Source organism: Bombina bombina, chromosome 5 (assembly GCF_027579735.1).
Source record: "Bombina bombina isolate aBomBom1 chromosome 5, aBomBom1.pri, whole genome shotgun sequence".
Taxonomy (NCBI): domain Eukaryota; kingdom Metazoa; phylum Chordata; class Amphibia; order Anura; family Bombinatoridae; genus Bombina; species Bombina bombina.
In genome coordinates, this window is record NC_069503.1 from 236,857,643 (window position 1) to 236,879,410 (window position 21,768).

The window sequence follows — 21,768 nt, forward strand, 5'->3', positions numbered from 1 at the left end:
GTTTGGCACTTTGTATATAAAGTTCTAAATATATGTTTATACTTATATTTGCAATGATTCAGGTTTATCAGTATATTTCCTTTTTTGCAGACTGTCAGTTTCATATTTGGGAAATACATTAAAAAAAAAAAAAATTTACCCGAGGTTCTCAAATTGATTCTTTTTTCTAAATTGTGGGCTGTATTAGGCTCGCGTGAGCGCAAAATGCTATAATTTATTTTGTTTACACAAATTCGTAATTTCCGGCGTCTTAGTTGACGCCGAGTCTTTTCACAAGGTTGCGTCATCTATTACGCTCATGTTTGTTGCAGACATTTTTGGCGCCAAAAAATATTTTCAGTTGTGGGCGTCATACTTGCCGCCAAACTGTTTGTCATTATTTAAGACTTCATTTCCTTTTGCCTCTGGTCCTTTTTCTCCTACATTGGTGTATCCGGTCCACGGCTTCATCCTTACTTGTGGGATATTCTCAATCCCTACAGGAAGTGGCAAAGAGGGCACACAGCAAAGCTGTCCATATAGCTCCCCTCAGGCTCCGCCCCCCCAGTCATTCTCTTTGCCGCTCTAAGTAGTAGCATCTCCCCGGGGGTGGTAAAGAGTATGTGGTGTTAGTTGTAGTTTTTTATTTCTTCTATCAAGAGTTTGTTATTTTAATATAGTGCCGGCTTGTACTATTTACTCTGCAGCAGAAAGTGAAGAAGATTTCTGTTAAGAGGACTATGATTTTAGTACCAGTAACTAAAATCCATTGCTGTTCCCACGCAAGACTGTTGAAACCAGATAACATCAGTTGGGGGGAACAGTTTGCAGGCTTAACTGCTTCAGGTATGATCAGTCATTTTTCTAACAAGACCCAGTAATGCTAGAAGACTGTCAGAAATTCCCTCTGGAATAGGTAAGCCATTGTTATTAGATTAAAAGTGGGTTTTCGGATTCAGTTATAGATACCCTGATTCAGGCTAGAAAGCCTGTCGCTAGGAAAATTTACCATAAGATATGGCGGAAATATCTTTGTTGGTGCGAATCCAAGGGTTACTCATGGAGTAAGATTAGGATTCCAAGGATTTTAGCTTTTCTCCAAGAAGGATTGGAGAAAGGTTTGTCAGCTAGTTCCTTAAAAGGACAGGTATCAGCTCTGTCTGTTTTGTTACACAAACGTCTGGCAGTAATGCCAGATGTTCAGGAGTTTGTGCAGGCTTTAGTCAGAATCAAGCCTGTCTACAGACCTGTGGCTCCTCCATGGAGTCTTAATCTAGTTCTTTCAGTTCTTCAAGGGGTTCCGTTTGAACCTCTACATTCCATAGATATTAAGTTACTATCTTGGAAAGTTTTGTTTTTGGTTGCTATCTCTTCCGCTAGAAGAGTTTCTGAATTGTCTGATTTGCAGTGTAATTCACCCTATCTGGTGTTTCATACAGATAAGGTCGTTTTACGTACCAAACCTGGTTTTCTTCCAAAAGTGGTTTCCAATAAGAATATTAACCAGGAAATAGTTGTTCCTTCTCTGTGTCCTAACCCAGCTTCTAACAAGGAACGTCTGTTACACAATCTCGATGTGGTTCGTGCTTTGAAGTTTTACCTAAAAGCAACTAAAGATTTCAGACAAACTTCGTCCTTGTTTGTCGTCTATTCTGGTAAGAGGAGAGGTCAAAAGGCGACTGCGACCTCTCTGTCTTTCTGGCTGAAAAGCATCATCCGGTTGGCTTATGAGACTGCTGGAAGGCAGCCTCCTGAACGAATTACAGCTCACTCTACTAGAGCTGTGGCTTCCACTTGGGCTTTCAAGAATGAGGCTTCTGTTGAACAGATCTGTAAGGCAGCGACTTGGTCTTCACTGCATACATTTGCCAAATTTTACAAATTCGATACTTTTGCTTCTTCGGAGGCTATTTTTGGGAGAAAGGTTTTGCAAGCAGTGGTGCCTTCCGTTTAGGTTACCTGATTTGTTCCCTCCCTTCATCCGTGTCCTAAAGCTTTGGTATTGGTTCCCACAAGTAAGGATGAAGCCGTGGACCGGATACACCAATGTAGGAGAAAACAGAATTTATGTTTACCTTATAATTTTCTTTCTCCTAGGGTTTATCCGGTCCACGGCCCACCCTGTCATTTTAGTCAGGTTTAAATTTATTTTTATAAACTACAATCACCACTGCACCCTATGGTTCTCCTTTTTCTCCTAACCGTCGGTCGAATGACTGGGGGGGCGGAACCTGAGGGGAGCTATATGGACAGCTTTGCTGTGTGCTCTCTTTGCCACTTCCTGTAGGGATTGAGAATATCCCACAAGTAAGGATGAAGCCGTGGACCGGATACACCGTAGGAGAAAGAAATTTATCAGGTAAACATAAATTCTGTTTTTTCTTTGTCAGAGGCCTATTCTGTTTGCATTTTTTCCCCATTCCTGAAACTGTCATATAAGGAAATAGATAATTTTGCTTTATATGTTGATTTTTCTCTTACATATTGCAAGATGTCTCAATCTGATCCTATTTCAGAATCTACTACTGGAATCCTGCTGCCTGATATCGGTTCTACCAAAGCTAAGTACATTTGTTGTAAGCTTGTAGTAACTGTTCGTCCGGCTGTAGTTTGTAATAGTTGTCATGATAAACTTTTACATGCAGAGAATATTTCCATCAGTAGTGTTGCATTACCTGTTGCTGGTCCATCAACATCTAATATTCAGGAAATTCCTGTCAATTTGAGAGAATTTATTTCTGATTCCATTCAGAAGGCTTTGTCTGCCATTCCGCCTTCTAATAAACGTAAAAGGTATTTTAAAACTTCTCATTCAGTTGATGAATTTTTAAATGACCGATAACATACTGATTTATCTATCTCTGATGAGGATCTGTCTGATTCAGAGTATCCTGCCTCAGATATTGACACTGACAAATCTTCGTATCTATTTAAAATGGAGTATATTCGTTCTTTATTGAAGGAAGTGTTGATTGCATTAGATATAGAGGAGTCTAGTCTTCTTGATACTAAAACTAGTAAATGTTTAAATTCGGTTTATAAACCTCATGTTGTTATTCCAGAGGTTTTTCCAGTTCCTGATGCTATTTCAGATATGATTTCAAAGGAATGAAATAGTCTGGGTACTTCTTTTACTCCTTCATGGTTTAAAAAATTGTATCCTTTGCCTTCTGATAGATTGGAGTTTTGGGAAAAGATCCCCAAAGTTGATGGGGCCATCTCTACTCTTGCTAAGCATACTACTATTCCTACGGAAGATAGTACTTCTTTTAAAGATCCTTTAGATAGGAAACTTGAATCCTATCTAAGGAAGGCTTATTTATGTTCAGGTCATCTTCTTAGGCCTGCTATTTCTTTGGCTGATGTTGCAGCTGCTTCAACCTTTTGGTTGGAAACTTTAGCACAACAAGTATCAGACCATAATATGTATAGCATTGTTAAGTTAATTCAACATGCTAATAATTTTGTTTGTGATGCCATTTTTGATATAATCAGAATTGATGTTAGATATATGTCTTTAAAGCTAGAAGAGCTTTATAGCTTAAATCTTGGAATGCTGATATGACTTCTAAATCGATGTTGCTATCTCTTTCTTTCCAAGGTAATACATTATTTGGTTCTCAGTTGGATTCTATAATTTTAACTGTTACTGGGGGGAAGGGGGCTTTTTTACCTCATGATAAAAAATCTAAGGGTAAATTTAAAGCTTCTAACCGTTTTCGTTCCTTTCGAAGGAATCTGTTTACAATTGGAAGCCTTCCTCAGTCTGGAATAAATCCAAGCCATTTAAGAGATCTAAACCAGCCCCCAAGTCCGCATGAAGGTGCAGCCCTCATTCCAGCTCAGCTGGTAGGGGGCAGACTAATTTTTTCAAGGATGTTTGGATAAATACAGTCCAAAATCATTGGATTCAGAACATTGTCTCTCAAGGGTAGAGAATAGGTTTCAGAGTAAGACCGCCTGTGAGAAGTTTCTTTCTCTCCTGCATTCCAGTGAACCCTGAGAAAGCACAGGCTTTCCTGAAGTGTGTTTCAGACCTAGAGTCTTCTGGGGTAATCTTGCCGGTTCCTTTTCAGGAACAGGGTCTGGGGTTTTATTCAAATCTGTTCATTGTCCCAAAGAAAGAAAATTCATTCAGACCAGTTCTGGATCTAAAAATCTTGAATTGTTATGTAAGAATACCAACATTCAAAATGGTGACTATAAGGACTATTCTGCCTTTTGTTCAACATGGGCATTATATGTCCACAATAGACTCACAGGATGCATATCTTCATATTCTGATTCATCCAGATCACTATCAGTTCCTGAGATTCTCTTTTCTAGACAAGCATTACCAATTTGTGGCTCTTCCTTTTTGCCTAGCGACAGCTCCAAAGATCTTTTCAAAGGTTCTCGGTGCCCTACTCTCTGTAATCAGAGAGCGGGGTATTGCAGTGTTTCCTTATTTGGACGATATCTTGGTACTTGCTCAGTCTTTACATTCTGCAGAATCTCACACAAATCAACTAGTGTTGTTTCTTCAAAGACATGGTTGGAGGATCAATTTACCAAAAAGTAATTTGATTCCTCAGACAAGGGTAACCTTTTTAGGTTTCCAGATAGATTCAGTATCCATGACTTTGTCTCTAACAGACAAGAGACGTTTGAAGTTGGTTGCAGCCTGTCGGAACCTTCAGTCTCAGGCATTCCCTTCAGTAGCTATGTGCATGGAAGTTTAAGGTCTCATGACTGCAGCATCGGACGCGATCCCCTTTGCTCGTTTTCACATGAAACCTCTTCAGCTTTGTATGCTGTACCAATGGTGCAGGGATTATACAAGGATATCACAATTAATATCCTTAAATCCCAATGTTCGACTATCTCTGACTTGGTGTGAGATCACCATCGTATAGTTCAAGGGGCCTCTTTTGTTCGTCCAACCTGGACCGTGATCACAACAGATGCAAGTCTTTCAGTTTGGGGAGCTGTCTGGGGATCTCTGATAGCACAAGGGGTTTGGAAATCTCAAGAGGCGAGATTACCAATCAATATTTTGGAACTCCATGCGATTTTCAGGGCTCTTCAGATTTGGCCTCTCATGAAGAGAGAACCGTTCATTTGTTTTCAGACAGACAATATCACAACTGTGGCATATGTCAATCATCAGGGTGGGACTCACAGTCCCCAAGCTATGAAAAAAGTATCTCGGATACTTGCCTGGGCGGAATCCAGCTCCTGTCTAATTTCTGCTGTCCATATCCCAGGTATAGACAATTGGGAAGCGGATTATCTCGGTCGTCAGACTTTACATCCAGGAGAGTGGTCTCTTCACCCAGATGTGTTTTTTCAAATTGTTCAGATGTGGGGGCTTCCAGAAATAGATCTGATGGCATCTCATCTAAACAAGAAACTTCCCAGGTACCTGTCCAGGTCCAGGGATCTTCAGGTGGAGGCAGTGGATGCATTGACACTTCCTTGGAGTTATCAACCTGCCTATATTTTTCCACCTCTAGTTCTTCTTCCAAGAGTGATTTCCAAAATCATTATGGAGCAATTGTTTGTGCTGCTGTTGGTTCCAGCATGGCCACACAGGTTTTGGTATCCGGATCTTGTTCAGATGTCCAGTTGCCAACCTTGGCCACTTCCGTTAAGACCAGACCTTCTATCTCAAGGTCCATTTTTCCTTCAGGATCTCAAATCATTAAATTTGAAGGTATGGAAATTGAACGCTTAGTGCTTAGTCATAGAGGTTTCTCGGACTCAGTAATTAAAACTATGTTGCAGGCTCGTAAATCTGTTTCTAGAAAGATTTATTATTGAGTTTGGAAGACCTACATTTCATGGTGTTCTCATAAATTCACTTGGCATTCTTTTAGAATTCCTAGAATTTTACAGTTTCTTCAGGATGGTTTGGATAAGGGTTTGTCTGCAAATTTCTGCTCTTTCTGTCTTATTCCACAGAAAAATTGCTAAACTTCCTGATATTCATTGTTTTGTACAGGCGTTGGTCCGTATCAAGCCTGTCATTAAATCAATCTCTCCTCCCTGGAGTCTTAATTTGGTTTTAAAGGCTTTACAGGCTCCTCCGTTTGAGCCTATGCATTCTTTGGACATTAAATTGCTTTCTTGGAAAGTGTTGTTTCTTTTGGCCATCTCTGCTAGAAGAGTTTCTGAATTATCTGCTCTTTCTTGTGAGTCTCCTTTTCTGATTTTTCATCAGGATAAGGCGGTTTTGCGGACTTCATTTAAATTCCTACCAAAAGTTGTGAATTCCAACAATATTAGTAGAGAAATTGTTGTCCCTTCCTTGTGTCCTAATCCTAAGAATTCTTTGGAAAGATCCTTACATTCTTTGGATATGGTGAGAGCTTTGAAATATTATGTTGAAGCTACTAAAGATTTCAGGAAGACTTCTAGTCTATTTGTTATCTTTTCTGGTTCTAGGAAAGGTCAGAAGGCTTCTGCTGTTTCCTTGGCTTCGTGGTTAAAGCTTTTGATTCATCACGCTTATTTGGAGTCGGGTAAATCCCCCGCCTCAGAGGATTACGGCTCATGCTACTAGGTCTGTTTCCACTTGCTGGGCTTTTAAGAATGAAGCTTCAGTTGATCAGATTTGCAAAGCAGCAACTTGGTCTTCTTAGCATACATTTACTAAATTCTACCATTTTGATGTTTTTTCTTCTTCAGAAGCAGTTTTTGGTAGAAAAGTACTTCAGGCAGCTGTTTCAGTTTGATTCTTCTACTTATCATTTCAGTTTTTTTCTTTTTCTTTATAAGATTAAAACTTATGATTTAGGTTGTGGATTCATTTTTTTCAGCGGAATTGGCTGTCTTTTTTTTATCCCTCCCTCTCTAGTGACTCTTGAGTGGAGTTCCACATCTTGGGTATTTGCTATCCCATACGTCACTAGCTCATGGACTCTTGCCAATTACATGAAAGAAAACATAATTTATGTAAGAATTTACCTGATAAATTCATTTCTTTCATATTGCCAAGAGTCCATGAGGCCCACCCTTTTTATAGTGGTTATGATTTTTTTGTATAAAGCACAATTATTCCAATTCCTTTGTTGATTCTTTTTTACTCCTTTCTTTATCACCCCACTGCTTGGCTATTCGTTAAACTGAATTGTGGGTGTGGTGAGGGGTGTATTTGTATGCATTTTGAGGTTTGGGAAACTTTGCCCCTCCTGGTAGGATTGTATATCCCATACGTCACTAGCTCATGGACTCTTGCCAATATGAAAGAAATTAATTTGTCAGGTAAATTCTTACATAAATTATGGTTTTTTTTATGGTTAAATGGTTGATTAGTGATGGGCACTATTTTAAAGTCTATGGATTGGGATTTCTGAAACTGTCTACTGGAACAAAACTGTGGAATGATATTTTTTGCTCAATTGTAATGGATTTGATTAATCGAGGCTGAAGGAATTTCTCCTCTTTCTCTCGGTTTCTGTAGAAAAGTAGTAAAAGTTAGTTCTTTTGATATTTGATCTACAATAATCATACATTTCTAAAGGGGTTACAATGTGATTGGTTATGGTAGTAAGCAGACTTGCTTTTGACACCAACCGCTTCACCATACCACCTACATGATTACATGGAACTTTGCGAAATAAAAAATGGCAAAGAATTGCCACTCCGCTTTCAAACCAAAGTCTTCTTCGTGTTGGCAAAGGTTTATAAAGTTTCTACTATTCTTATACTGTGCCGCAAAGCCATCGGAAAAGTAAAGGAGTTTAACTATGCCAGAGTGTGAGGACCTAATATGCTAAAATGAATACAAGGATACAGTTTTGTGCTCTAATGAATCACTTATCACGCAATAGACTTAAAATATATGATAAAGCGGTGACAAGTATCCTGAGAATTGATCCAGTGATCTTGTATGACAAATAAAAAGATTTCTAAGCTATCCCCCATGATGATGCACTCATCATCTTTTAGGTTTTCTTTTTGTGCATTTAAATATTCAGATTGTTTTTGTTTTTTTGTTTTTTAAAGGTTATTATAAAGTTTTAAGTTTTTCCAATAGTTTGTCCACTAAAAATGAAGTGAAATTACAAGCCCTACAAGTTGACAACTGTCTGTTGATAATCATCCTATAAACAAAAAGGCCAAGTGTGTTTGTCCGAAGCTGTCATGCGCAGTAGAGACAGCGCAAGGACAAACACACATGGCCTTACACAAACTAACCTGATCTGCTGGCTAGGGGGGAGTGGGTGGGGCCGGACAGAGTGGGCGGGGCCGGCACGTGATGGGCACGACGCGGGGGAGAGAGAGCAAGGGGTGGGACCGCTGTACTGCAAAAAATGGCCCGTGTACACGGGCTTTAGGACAAGTTGTCTATATTTTTACTTTTTAGTAGATTTCATATTCTTTAATCTCTTCCATGATGACTTCATACATTAAGCTACCAATAAAGCAAGCGTAACCCAGGTTCTGAACAAAAAATGGGCTGGCTCCTAAGCTTTATATTCCTGCTTTTTAAATTAAGATAGCAAGAGAACAAAGTAAAATTGATAATATAAGTACATTAGAAAGTTGCTTAAAATTCCCTGCTTTATCTGAATCATTAAAGAAAAAAATGTTGTGTTTAGTATCCCTTTAATGTGTGTGTCTACAAACCACTGATGACTCTCTGAGAATTTGCAGTGTTTGAATACTTGTGCACGGGCACTCACAGCATATGTGTGTATGCCCATGAAAAACAGTAATAACTTTTACTAGAAACAATTTTGCTAATAGAAGTAATAGTAAATGCAAAAATGTTTCTATTTTAAACTCAAATGCACTCATGCACATTTTAGTTTTTAGATTTCTATCCTTTTAATTGTAACATTTAGCATTATAAAGTGACAAAAACAACAAGCTTATACTATTTGTTTCAGAACAAGAGAATTGTAGGTATTGAGGAAAATGGTGATAGTTTAAATTTCTACAGCTTCACAATGTTTCTGGTGTCAGAGAAATAAAATAAACAAAAATCAAATGTCAGCCTTTTTATTAGAAAAGACAGAATGTGGTAACATACTCTACTGTCTTAAGACCCAGAGACCAGGGGTTTTAGAAAAAAAACTAAATTAAACTGCATTTTCAAGAGTGCCATAGATGTATAAAGTTGATGAGAAAAATCTGTTGCTTTCTGTATTGTGTCATTATTAAAATATTTAAAGGAATATCGCATATTTCATTAGATTGTACATGAAACAATATTTGAACAGTGTGGCTTACATATATTACCTTTAATTGTGTAAATATGTCTTAGATGAACCTTTTTACATCTAGAATATTCACTTTGGGTTAGAACATTACATTTTGCACAAGCAGATCTTCAGACTAAGGGGAAAGTGCATGTAATACCTCTTTCTGAGAATATTGCTTAAGCTTGAGTGGTATTCTGAGCTACCTTTGGGATTTAGTGAAGTTCTCTCTATAATTATTTCATTTAAAACTACTGTGCAAAGAAAATAGTCAGCTGTTAAATAAAATCATCTCTCCGTGAATCAGGTTATGCTTAGGTTTTCAAGCCTTTTTTCTACTCAAAAGCATAAAGATGCAGGCGTTGTTAAATAACACCCTTCATCTTCTTAAAGGGATAGGAAACCCAAACATTGTCTTTTGTGATTCAGACACAGTACACAATTTAAAAAAAAAAGTTTCCAAGTTACTTCTATGATCAAATGAGCTTTGTTCCCATGATATTCTGTGTTGAAGAGATACCTAGGTAGGAAATAGCGCTCCCATCTAGTGCTCTTACAAATGGATAAGATTCTTGTAAAATTGCTGCCATCTAGTGCTCCTGAAATGGACTAACTCCTATGCATACTCCCTGCCTTTCAGCAAAAGGTACCAAGAGTACAAAGAAAAATGAATAATAGATGTAAATTATAAAGAAAAAGTTAGGCTTTAAATCACTTTAACAGGACATTGCACAAATGTCTGCTCACGACCATCAGTTCTCTGTGGCTCTTGCATTATTTTAACTATGTGTTTATCCCATTTGTGGGCTTAAACAGATTGATTTCAGGATCAATAGTGGTAAAATGACATGCTCTACCTAATTGGAGCATGTACTGTTTGCACTACAATGTCCATTTGTACTTAAATAAGCCATTTGCAGCCATTCAGTGTTTTTGTTGTTCATCTCAACAAAATTTATATGGAGTAACCTTGTCAAATATATTGTGGTTTTTAAGCACAGTTCTTTGTGTTAGAATATTATTTAATCAGTATGAGACATCAGTGCCTCAACAGAGTTGGTTTAATAATCCTGATAACATTATTCATATTATTAGTAACTGTTATTTGTAACTCACCAACATAGTATGTAGCTCTACACAGAGAGTACAATAACTAAACTCTAAACTATACAAAACAGGAGGCTTAGTAGCCCTGCAGTGGGGTGGAAATATTACATACAATAGAAGACGGCTGTATTTGCATACAGAGTAACATAAAATACTTCTCTAGCTGAGTTTTAAGGGAGTTTTAAAAGCTTTGAAAACTGAGAGATGCTGCTGGTAGGAACTGGAAGGCAGCTGGGTTCCTTGCGATGGTGGTAAAATATTTGGAAATAAGAACAAATATGTAAGCAGGTGTAGTGTTATGGGTGGCTTTATAAGTGTGGGTTATTATTTTGGCCCTAGTTACTATTGAAAGCCAGTGTAAGGTCTGACATAGAGGAGCAGAAGAGTATGAGTGTTGATTGAGGCAGAAACATGTATAATAGATTGAGATAGGGAATATCGGTAAAGGAATATGCTTCTTAGGAGATCATTAGATTAGTAGAAATAGTCAAATTGTGATATGATAAATGAGTAGATTTCTGTTGTCTTTGGCTTGAGAGAAAAATGAAATATAGGAATGATCTGCAGGTGAAACGGGCAAACTTTAGCCAGGGACTAAATATAACAAACAAAGAAAAGAGAGGGATCAAATATAACTTCAAGGAGTGAATTTGAGATGATGGCTTGATGGTAGATTTAGTAAGGAAGAGCATAAGGACAATATCTGGTACTAAAGCAATAACATATTCTATAATACTTTATTATCTTTTGTCCTGAGGTAGAAGTTTTTATTGCATATATATAATCCAAGTATTTGCTAAATTACCTTTTTGAAACCCATGAGATATTTTAATATATGCCCATCCCTGACTCCCCCAGTAACACTTTTCCATCCACTCCTAGATTCAAATGCAGTGAAATAAGAATGTGAATGTTCAAGCTCAGAAGGTTTATGTACAGTGTCTGGATGCACTAGCAGTCTTCTCCAAGTTTGACCACAAAAAAAAGGCATTTAAATACAATTGGTAAAAACCTTCAAATTAGGAAATGTTGGAGTTATTGGAAAAAGAAAGGGGGAGGGGAATTAGGGACTCCCTTCACACATTGGACCTCACACAGGAGAATTAACTGCAGGGAGAAATCTCAATAAGGAGAGTCAATATACAGCAATGCAAATCAGAGAGCATTGCTTTCCTTCAAGAAGGCATCCCGTTGTGCCCAGTTCAAGCTATGTGTCAATAGTACCCAAGAAGTTGTGTACATGTTCTTCCATTTTTCATATATATTCAGTTATATCTAGGACCTGATTCCAGTTTAGCTATTTTTTTTATTATATTCTTATAAATGAATTAAATAAAACTTCAGTAAATCATATGCAGATGTACAGGTACATGCTTAAAGTGACGCTGAACCAAAAAAAATTATTTTGTGATTCAGACAGAGCATGCAATTTTAAGCAACTTTCTAATTTACTCCTATTATCAATTTATTTCCGTTCACTTGCTATCTTTATTTGAAAAAGAAGGCATCTAAGCTTCTTTTTTGGTTCAGAACTCTGGACAGCACTTTTTTTTTATTGGTGGATGAATTTATCCACCAATCAGCAAGAATAACCCAGGTTATTCACCAAAAATGGGCCGGCATCTAAACTTTCATTCTTGCATTTCAAATAAAGATACCAAGAGAATGAAGAAAATTTGATAATAGGAGTAAATTAGAAAGTTGCTTAAAATTGCATGCTCTATTTGAATCATGAAAGAAAAAATTTGGGTTCAGTGTCACTTTAAGTTGACTGTAAATTTCCATTTATTTTTTTTTACAAACTAGTCTCGACAAACCTTTACAAAGGCAAACTGTACACGATATTACTCTGTAACCCTAATGCAGAGCTTTCCAAACTTTTCATGTTGGTGACACACTTTTTAGACCTACATCATTTCGCGACACAGTAATTCAGTTGTACTGGCAAACAGGAGGTTAAACTAACTTGTTTTAAGAGATACGGACACATACATAAATTATATAATAACAAAATGTATTTACAAGTAACAGTAAGTATGTGCAAGAATTAAACAAAAGTTTAATATCACCAAAAGCTACTTACTATTTTAATGGGATGTATGAGGTGGATGGGATGAACACAGTTTCTGAATATTTGGTGGAATATTAGATAAAGACACTCGCATTTCATCATTAAGCATTTTTAAGCTTCCCCTTCCTATCCATATATCAAGAGGAGGAGCAGCAATGCACTACTGGGAGCTAGTTGCCAAAAAAAACCCACTGACTTCTAACTTCAGCTCAGCGTTTAAGCTGCCGCCCTCAGAGCTTGGTGAGTCCGATTGACTACTGCCCGTGCTGCAAACACACTGCTGTCCCACTCACTGACTACACATGCAGTCACGAGCCAATTAAAGAGACTACACATGCAGTCAGGAGCCAATGTGCCGCCAAAGCCACCAATGGCAATAGTTTCAGTTCCCACTGATCTGCGCCAATAGGTTAAGATGATCTGTGACCCCCTAGGTATCAATCACGTGTCAACCATGTGATATGCGTAGCAGGCAGACGGAAATTCAGAAACCAAAAAAAAAATGTTTAAAAAAATTTAATTTGAAAAAATTAGTGCTGAAGCAGGGACACACCTACACACTGCTGCCGACACACTAGTGTGTCCCGACACACAGTTTGGAAAGCATTGCCCTAATGGATCTGATATATATATATATATATATATATATATATATATATATATATATATATATATATATATATATATATATATATATATATATATACTGTGTATATATATATATATATATATATGCAATTATATTATAAGATATGTAGAACTATTACCCCTCTTGGACTTGAAATCCAATGAATCTATACTTTATAGTTCATATTGTGTGCTCTACCACACATGAGTGTAATCATTCCTGCATACATTGCAATTTTATCTCAGTGTTATGCTATGTGGCGCCTTCTCTATTTTACTATAAGTACAAGAAAATGTAAATTTTGCTGACATTTTACAATTATTGTGAAATTTCCAGACAATGCCAAATTATAAGGGAAGTCCTGCTACCTACCTCTCTTGTATTCTTGTGCTGTGACTGGCTAGAATGTGCCCCACATTGTCCTACCCCTCCCTAAACTGCTCAGAACATCAAAACTCCATGCTCTAAACTCCTCAGGAATTTTTTTTAGAAATGCCTAGGAGTATGATTTGTGTGTTGTTTTTGATTAGGCAATGAGTTATATTACATTCTGAGGGTTTTCCTCCCCCTAGTGTATCACCTACAGTGGACAATAATGTAGAAAACTTTGAGTAAAATATGTTTATGGCCTCTTTAAATGTTGGGGATGGTGTATAAATAACTGTTTGTATTACCTTTTATACAGTATAATCTAAAAGGGAATACTACAGCTCCTAGATATAAAGTATGTCTTGATAGGTACAAATCTTTGCTTTAGCTGTGATATTCAGCACTGTTACAATGATGTGTGATTTATTTATTTTTATAGGACCAGTGGGAGTTGGTTTAAATGAACTGAAGAGGAAGGTGTTGATGAGCGATAACCAGCACTATGGTGGGACTGTACCTCGTAAGTACTTAAGTATTCGTGATGATGGGTCAATATGTTAACACAGCACTGTTTAATAAGTCACATTGTTCATATTGATGGTTATATTTATCTAAAGGCAGTTCTTTCTGAACTTAGCCTGTAAGTAAGGCTTACAATTTTTGGTGACTCTGCTTATCTTTGGCTTGTTCTTTTTACAATTTGTCTTTAATGTGTTATACAGTTAAAAGCAGCACACTTTTATATGTAGATATAGTTTTAAGCCCATTAACTCCATGATGTGGGACATTTAACGTCTAACAGAACTCTTAAATTACTAAAATTAAATTACAAAACTGCATGCAAAATTGATTTATTTTGTTATACTCTAGTGCTAAATTATTTGTGATGCAATTTATTGGTTGACATTTTTATGAAACTTAGTACACAGTTAAATGGCAACAAACTTTCATTATTATTGCAAACAAGAAAACAGTAAGGAAACAATAATTCCTTACCAAAGAAGGACCAAGGCTGCACTTTGTGGAAAATATGTGCTTTATTAACAAAAATAATAAGAGGCTGAATCTCCCATCACCTCAACTAAAATACAATAAAAACCATTGCAAGGTGCATATGTGTACAGCGGATCATAGCCGACAAAATTGTTATGTGAAACTCCCCCACATGCTAGCATGCAGCTAGGCCCGGCCGCTACTATAGTTCATATAGAGTCCAAGATCACAAGACACTCTCCAGGTTAAGAGTTCCTCAGCTGATAAAAGGATGATGTAGCAGCGTTATGCCCATAGAAGTCCGGGTACTTAAGTGTAACTACAGACTCCTGGTCGTGGCGGCAATTGCTTCAAATATAAACACTTTACAGCCATGCCATGGATCCTTCCACTGTAGTATTGCAAGACTTAAACCACCTCATTTACCCTCTCATACAAATATTACTCCTTTCTGCAGGCGCCACCACAGGCTTCCTTCCATCACAGGTATCCAAGATGGGGTGACGCGGTACTACTAGGGCGGTGATCCTCTCCACCTGGCAGGCAGCATCTGACCCAGAGCGTGTAGTTACACTTAAGTGCCCAGACTTCTATGGGGATAACGTTACATCATTATCATATGTGCAAATGCAGGGGAATTCCTAGTCTCTACAATCCCTTAGCAGTAGAATGTTGCAGCATTATTGGGTGAAAGCTTTGCAAACTCGTATAGAATTACTAAACTATAAGATCCATAGTTTTGGCTATGGCCTTGTCTAAAATGCAAAAAGGAATAATTTTATAAGGCTGGCACTAGTCTTGAGTGTGTATAAGGGAATAATGGACTGATAGTCCGGTGCTACCCCCCAAAAATAACTGATATGAGAGCAAAAAGTTGGAAAAGGACCAACCAAAGTGGGGGTTTAAACCTAAGCATTCTTCCCTATTAGAGGTTTTAAAAAATTTAAAACATTGACAAAGGCTGCTTAGACAGCCGAAACATGTTTTTTGTAATATACGCTTTTTCACATGTCACCCCTGACACCTGATGACGACGGCTCCAGATATTGGCCAGGAAACGGGGGGTGATTTCTCATTTTTAATTTTTAAGTTATTGTGACTTGTTGGTTATTTGGAGAATTTTGATTCTCTCTTTTAATAATTATTAATTAAAGTTTATAGATTTTTATCTAATCATTACTACTCCTCTAGTAGGGAAGAGTGCTTAGGTTTAAACCCCCACTTTAATTTGTCCTTTTCCAACTTCCTGCTCTCATACTTGTCTAAAATGCTCCATTCTCTATTCTTTTAAAAACCTGACAAGTTAATAACTTAAAAAATACTAAACTAGAGTTTTGCACTTGGTCCCCTAGCATAATCAGTTAAATCAATTTGCCCTCATATTAGACATACAAGCATAGTATGAGTGCCATGACGTCACCACTAGTAGTTGGAGAAGTAGCAAGTGTTGGATGTGCGTGTATGCTTTTCACCTGTGTTTTCAGAGAAGGGGTGAAACTGCATGAGATAAATTATGTCTAATAACATCTAAGGAGCATTTCTGAAAACATAAGTATATTGCAAAATGGTTCTAGATAAATTTGATAGTGGAACTGGGAACCAGCTAAACACCGAAATGAACGGCAAAGCTTCTAGACCACCTTAAGATTATCCCCAGACCACCCAGGCTTAGCAAGACTCTACTCCTTTGCTGAAAAGCTCTCCCCCCAACCTCCCAGTCGGGGGTAAAAAAAAAATGTTTGGATGTGTGCTTTCAGCATTTTACATTTGAGTTGTACCTTTAATATAGAGCGAGCTATGCTTCTATGCAGCTATAATATGTAGAGTATTTCAAAAAGGTTAAGAGCCAGAAGTAAACTTTTAGGAGCCCTAAATATTGTGAAGTTGAGCTGTCCTTTATATTTAACACTATTCCCTATGTACCATGGTATATAACTTTTTTTTTTTGAGCGAGGTAAGTTCTCTTTGAGTCAGACTTCCTGTTTTGAATTTATATGGATTTCTCATTATGCAAGACAATGCTAGGTGAGACTCAGAATGCCTCTTTTACAATTCTCAAAAGTCCTGCATTGAGTCAGTATACAGTATCTAGTGTGTTACAGTATATAGACAAACAAATGTAACAGTCATTTAACACATAATAAAATATTTGCTTCACAATTATATTGCTGTTTTACAGCACATAGTAAATATATATCTTTTATTTAGATGCACAGATGTTGTGTGCCTAGATAACTACTGTCAGAAATACAGTGTCTCTGCAACATCTAGAGTGAACAAACTGTAAAACCCCTCACCACATAACACAGCTTATCATTGGTGTGCTGGTTCTGGGAGCTAAATGTCTATTTTCCACTAAAAACACCCTTAAAGTAAGTCTTAGCTTATATCCCTAAGCCACAGTCTCAGAGGTTTCTTTAATGACTTTGGGCTGAGTGAAACTTTAATCTTTTTCCTTCTTGTTCTGTTCCATTTTCCTCATGCTGCTGCCATATATCTTGCTCTCACTGTTGTGGCACAGCCAAGGTGAGGTAGTTTACTGATTTGTATGATTCATATACACCATACTATGTTAAATGTTACCTTTTGCGATGAGAGTATACTGATGTTGGCACAGGAGTGTGCCCCTGTTTAGAGTACTATGTGGCAGCATTGTTATTCAAGTATCCTGTACAAGGACCTTTAGAGTGTAGCAGTATCATCCACTTTATAGTAACACTCTATGGTCAAATAAAGAAGACAAAACAAAATGACAATGCAGCTATCTTTGTATAGAGGACCTCCACATATTCAGTAGAAGTGCCAATTGTAGCCTCCCTCTACTGGTTGTTTTCTATAGACACTGCTGCTTTAAGAGTCCACATTTTATTACCAAGTATACCAAGAAAAACATAGATTTGGTAATAGAAATATATTGAAAAGCTATTTGAATAATGAAAGTTTAATTTTGACCTCCATGTCACTTTAATTATCATATAGATTAGTAGTGGGTAGCTGATTTGATCGGTTATGTAATAATAAATTCTGATAATAAAGGAGCAGATCATTGTACATATGCTGCATAATTATTGGGGGGGGGGGCTTTCTTTTACTATCCCTTTAAGTAATATTTTTTTATTATACTTTAAATAATATAGGTTAAGGTATCAACACACAAACACCTAAATGAAATCAAGTATTTCACTTCTCATAAAAGAATTTAATTTCCTTAAAGGGACACTCAAGTCAAAATAAACTTTTATGATTCAGAAACACGAGGCAGTTTCTAATTTACTTCTATTATGACATTTTGCCCAGTCTTATTATATTCACACTTAAAGGGACATGAAACCCAAAATGTTTCTTTTATGATTCAGATAGAGAATACAATTTCGAACAACTTTCCCATTTACTTCCATTATTTAATTTGCTTCTTTCTCTTGTTCATGTGCAGCAGAGAACCTAGGTTCTAGCTGTTAATTGGTGACTGCATATATAAACTGGTTGTCATTGGCTCACCCATGTGTTCAGTTAGAAACCAGTAGTGCACGGCTGCTCCTTCAACAAATGATACCAAGAGAATAAAAAAATAATAGAAGTAAATTAGAAAGTTGTTTAAAATTGTATTCTCTATCTGAATCATGAAAGAAAATCCTACTGAGCATGTGCACAAGCTCACATGGTTTACGTATACTACTCTGTGATTGGCTGATGTCTCACATGATACAGGGGGCCAGAAAATGGAATAACAAATAAATTTCTAAGGAAAAAAATCAACTGCTTATTTTAAATTTAGAGTAGGTTGTCTTTTTATTATGCACTTGGTAATTATGCAATTCTACTGCATGAGTGGTCCTTTAACTTTGTTAGTTATTTTTGATTGTTCTAATATGAAAACCAGATGTTTAGCAATCTTAAGACTAGAAATTCAGTAATATATACAAATGTTCTTCATATTTTAGCTTAAATGGAATTTCAATCATTATGATTTAAAGAACCTGTCCTTTCATAAACCATTAAATGAATCCAGTATAAATAGCACAAAAATTAAAAAATAAACAGCAATATTATCATGCTTATTTCATTTTTATTTTAAACTTTACTAGATGAAAACTTTTTAATTGAAATAATATAACCCACTGGTGAACACAATACTGTAATTTCTTTAATCCCAAGTCTATATATATATATATATATATATATATATATATATATATATATATATATATATATATAAATATATATAGTGTCCAAACAGGATAGCACAATCTCATCCATAAATGAGAATGCCATGGTGCACTGCTGTAAATGTATCCAAAGCAACCAGAAATGCAGGCACTCACTGGTCTTATTTTGTATAAAAAATTCCTTTATTGGTTCAATTTAAAATCCAGCCATAACGTTTCGGCACATTTCTTGTGCCTTTGTCAAATGTCAAAGAAACACGTACATCAAAGCACCTAAAACTAATATACCCTCTCGTGTCACTATCCGACACGTACCATTGACGTCATAGTCACATGCTGTCGTACCTTGCGTCATGACGTAAGTGCCAATGTAACCATAGCAACGTCCATAAGCTTCTACAAGGGGACGCGGTAACAGGCAACTGATGAAAACATCCAGACCTGATGCGCACGCACACACAGAAGTTTGTGTAAGATAGTAGTGTTGTCAAGACAACCAGTATAAACAGCTTGCGCATGTTGTCAAAGGCATGTATGCACCAGATGCCCATCAATGTATAATATGTAATTGAATCAAACGGTAATTACAACACAGGTATACTGGGCTGAAAATGTGAAGTCACACCACAATGTAATATAAACTTAAATCAAGGAAAAACAATAATTAGCCCTTACCTAAGTTAGAAAAACCGCTAGAAACATGCAAGTACAACCTCAATAAAACCATTATTATTGATTACAGTGCAAGTAAATGGCATGAAAATAGTATGAGAAAAAAATAGTATCCCAAGTGGGGAAAAAAACATACAGCATTAGTGTTATAGTGTATGAGAAGACATTTACACAATAAAATGTTATTAATCAAACATAATAGTCACTGCATCATGTCTACATGATTTATGTTAGAAACTTATTTAGGTAGCGAGTGCCCATCAACATGCATATTCTGGAACATGGGAGGCAGGATCCTAGAAGTTAATATGGATCTGAGAAGCACTTAATAAAACGGACTAAAGTCCAAAGACGTGTTGCGACCCCTTGGTGCCAGCGTGTCCAGTCGGTAGATCCACCTACTTTCACGTTGTAGTAGTCTCTTGGCCCTATTGCCACCTCTAGCCAAAGGGGGCTTATGATCAATTAACATTGATCTTATGCTTGAGACAGCATGTTTGTGGTCAAAACAGTGCTGTGCAACTGGCTGGTCTGATTCACCTTCTTTCAAGGCCTTTTATATGGCACACCTGTGATTGGCCATTCTTTCCCGGAAAGTGGTGACCGTTTTGCCGATATAGACCCTGGAACATGGGTATATCAGGATGTATACGACAAAGGTGCTTGTACATCTTAGTCGATGGTTAATCTTAAATCTGTGGTTATTGTGCGGGTGCTGGAATGTATCACCCCTCAGCATGTCGTTGCAGGTAACGCAACTACCGCACGGAAAACAGCCAATTTTTGCTGATTTTAGCCATTTCTCCTTCTTATAGTGTTTGATGGGATCAGACTTGACCAAAACATCTCTCAGGTTATTAGCCCTGCGATATTCCATCCTAGGCGCCGACATTCTCTGGAATGGAAGTGTGGGGTCAGTCTCAACCACCGGCCAATGTCTCCGTACTGCCTCTGTTAGCCGTTCACATTTAGGAGCAAATGTTGTAACGATGTTCAATTGTCCCAGGGGACTCGTAGCCACAGCACCGGTGTCCACAGTAGCGTTTGTGTTGAGCAGTCTCTCCTGGACGTCTTGTATCTCATATTTTGCATAGCCTCTTTTTATCAATTTCTCACCCATTTCCTTCATTTGGATTTGCATTATGGGTTTCTCGCTATTGTTTCTGATGACGTGGGTGAGTTGAGAGGTGAGAATGCCCTTCTTTTGATGCCTGGGGTGAAAGCTTCTTGCATCAAGTAATGAGTTACGGTCAGTGGGTTTCGTGTACAATGATGTCCCAAACCGCACTTCACCACAGGCATCAACCTTAAAGACATTTAAGTCTAGGAAATGTATATTGTTCAAATGAAATTCAAGTTTAAACCTGATAGGGTTTGCCATGGAGTTCAAACGCGACACCCACTCACGCAACATCACCTCGCTACCTCTCCATATCATGAAGACGTCATCAATGTAGCGAGTATAGTATTTCACATTTGGATGATCAAAAGGCTTCATCAATTCTTGCTCATACCAGGCCATATAGATGTTTGCGTAAGTGGGTGCCACGTTCGAACCCATGGCAGTGCCTGCCACCTGTAAATAATAATCATTTTCGAACTTAAAATAATTCCTCTCCAAACAAAAAGTCAGTAGTTCACACAGAAATTCAACAGCTGGGCCAATATAGTGGATATTACCAGTCACCATCTATCCATTATCCACGATCTTACACAAACTTCTGTGTGTGTGTGCGCATGAGGTCTGGATGTTTTCATCAGTTGCCTGTTACCGCGTCCCTTCGTAGAAGCTTATGGACATTGCTATGGTTACGTCGGCACTTACGTCATGACGCAAGGTACGACGGCGCTTGACTATGACGTCGATGGTACGTGTCGGATAGTGACACGAGAGGATGTATGGCGGTATTTATGTATGTATATAAGGAGTGTAATTTCAAATGTTTGACATTAGTTTTAGGTGCTTTGATGTACGTGTTTCTTTGACATTTGACAAAGGCACAAGAAATGTGCCGAAACGTTATGTCTGGATTTTAAATTGAACCAATAAAGGAATTTTTTTATACAGAGAGAGAGAGAGATCAAAATGGAGCCATCTTTGTAAATAATAGTACAAATAGAAATGTCAGTGCCAGAGTGTGTGTGTTTAATTAATAATACATGTCATTTGTTGTAAACTTTTTTTTATTAGTATTTAAGTTATGTTTCACACTGTGCATGTTTGATGATAATAATAATAAATTATGCCGTTGTCACATCTTTTAACCATACCTTGAGAATATTTAATCTGTAAATTCAGTCAACATTTTAGTAGTTCTCATTTCACTTATATTTTGGGCTTTAATGTAGATGTTTATATCTAAGAAAACATATGTTTGACACAGCAAGTCTTTTTAGTGAGCTGTCTGACAGACGAGGACATCTTTAACAGACTGTTGATTTCACTCCTATTACACTGCATGTGTTAAAATGTTCTGTTTGAGACATACTTATAAAGATGATTTTCACTAAGGGATTTTAACCTTTCAATGCTCCACAGGAGGTTGAGGGTTTAATGCAGGTTAGCATATGTTAGCTCACTGGGACTTCAGCCTC

The 21,768-nt window shown here is 37.2% G+C and overlaps 1 protein-coding gene across 1 annotated transcript in view; it reads left to right on the forward strand.

Moving 5' to 3' along the window:
* The window catches only part of MPP7 (MAGUK p55 scaffold protein 7), a 1,181,171-nt gene that overhangs the window by 1,073,025 nt on the left and 86,378 nt on the right, over positions 1–21,768 (forward strand). Inside the window, exon 15 of the mRNA XM_053713897.1 lies at positions 13,782–13,862. Coding sequence (XP_053569872.1) covers positions 13,782–13,862 — 81 coding nt within the window. The remainder of the gene's footprint in view (positions 1–13,781; positions 13,863–21,768) is intronic.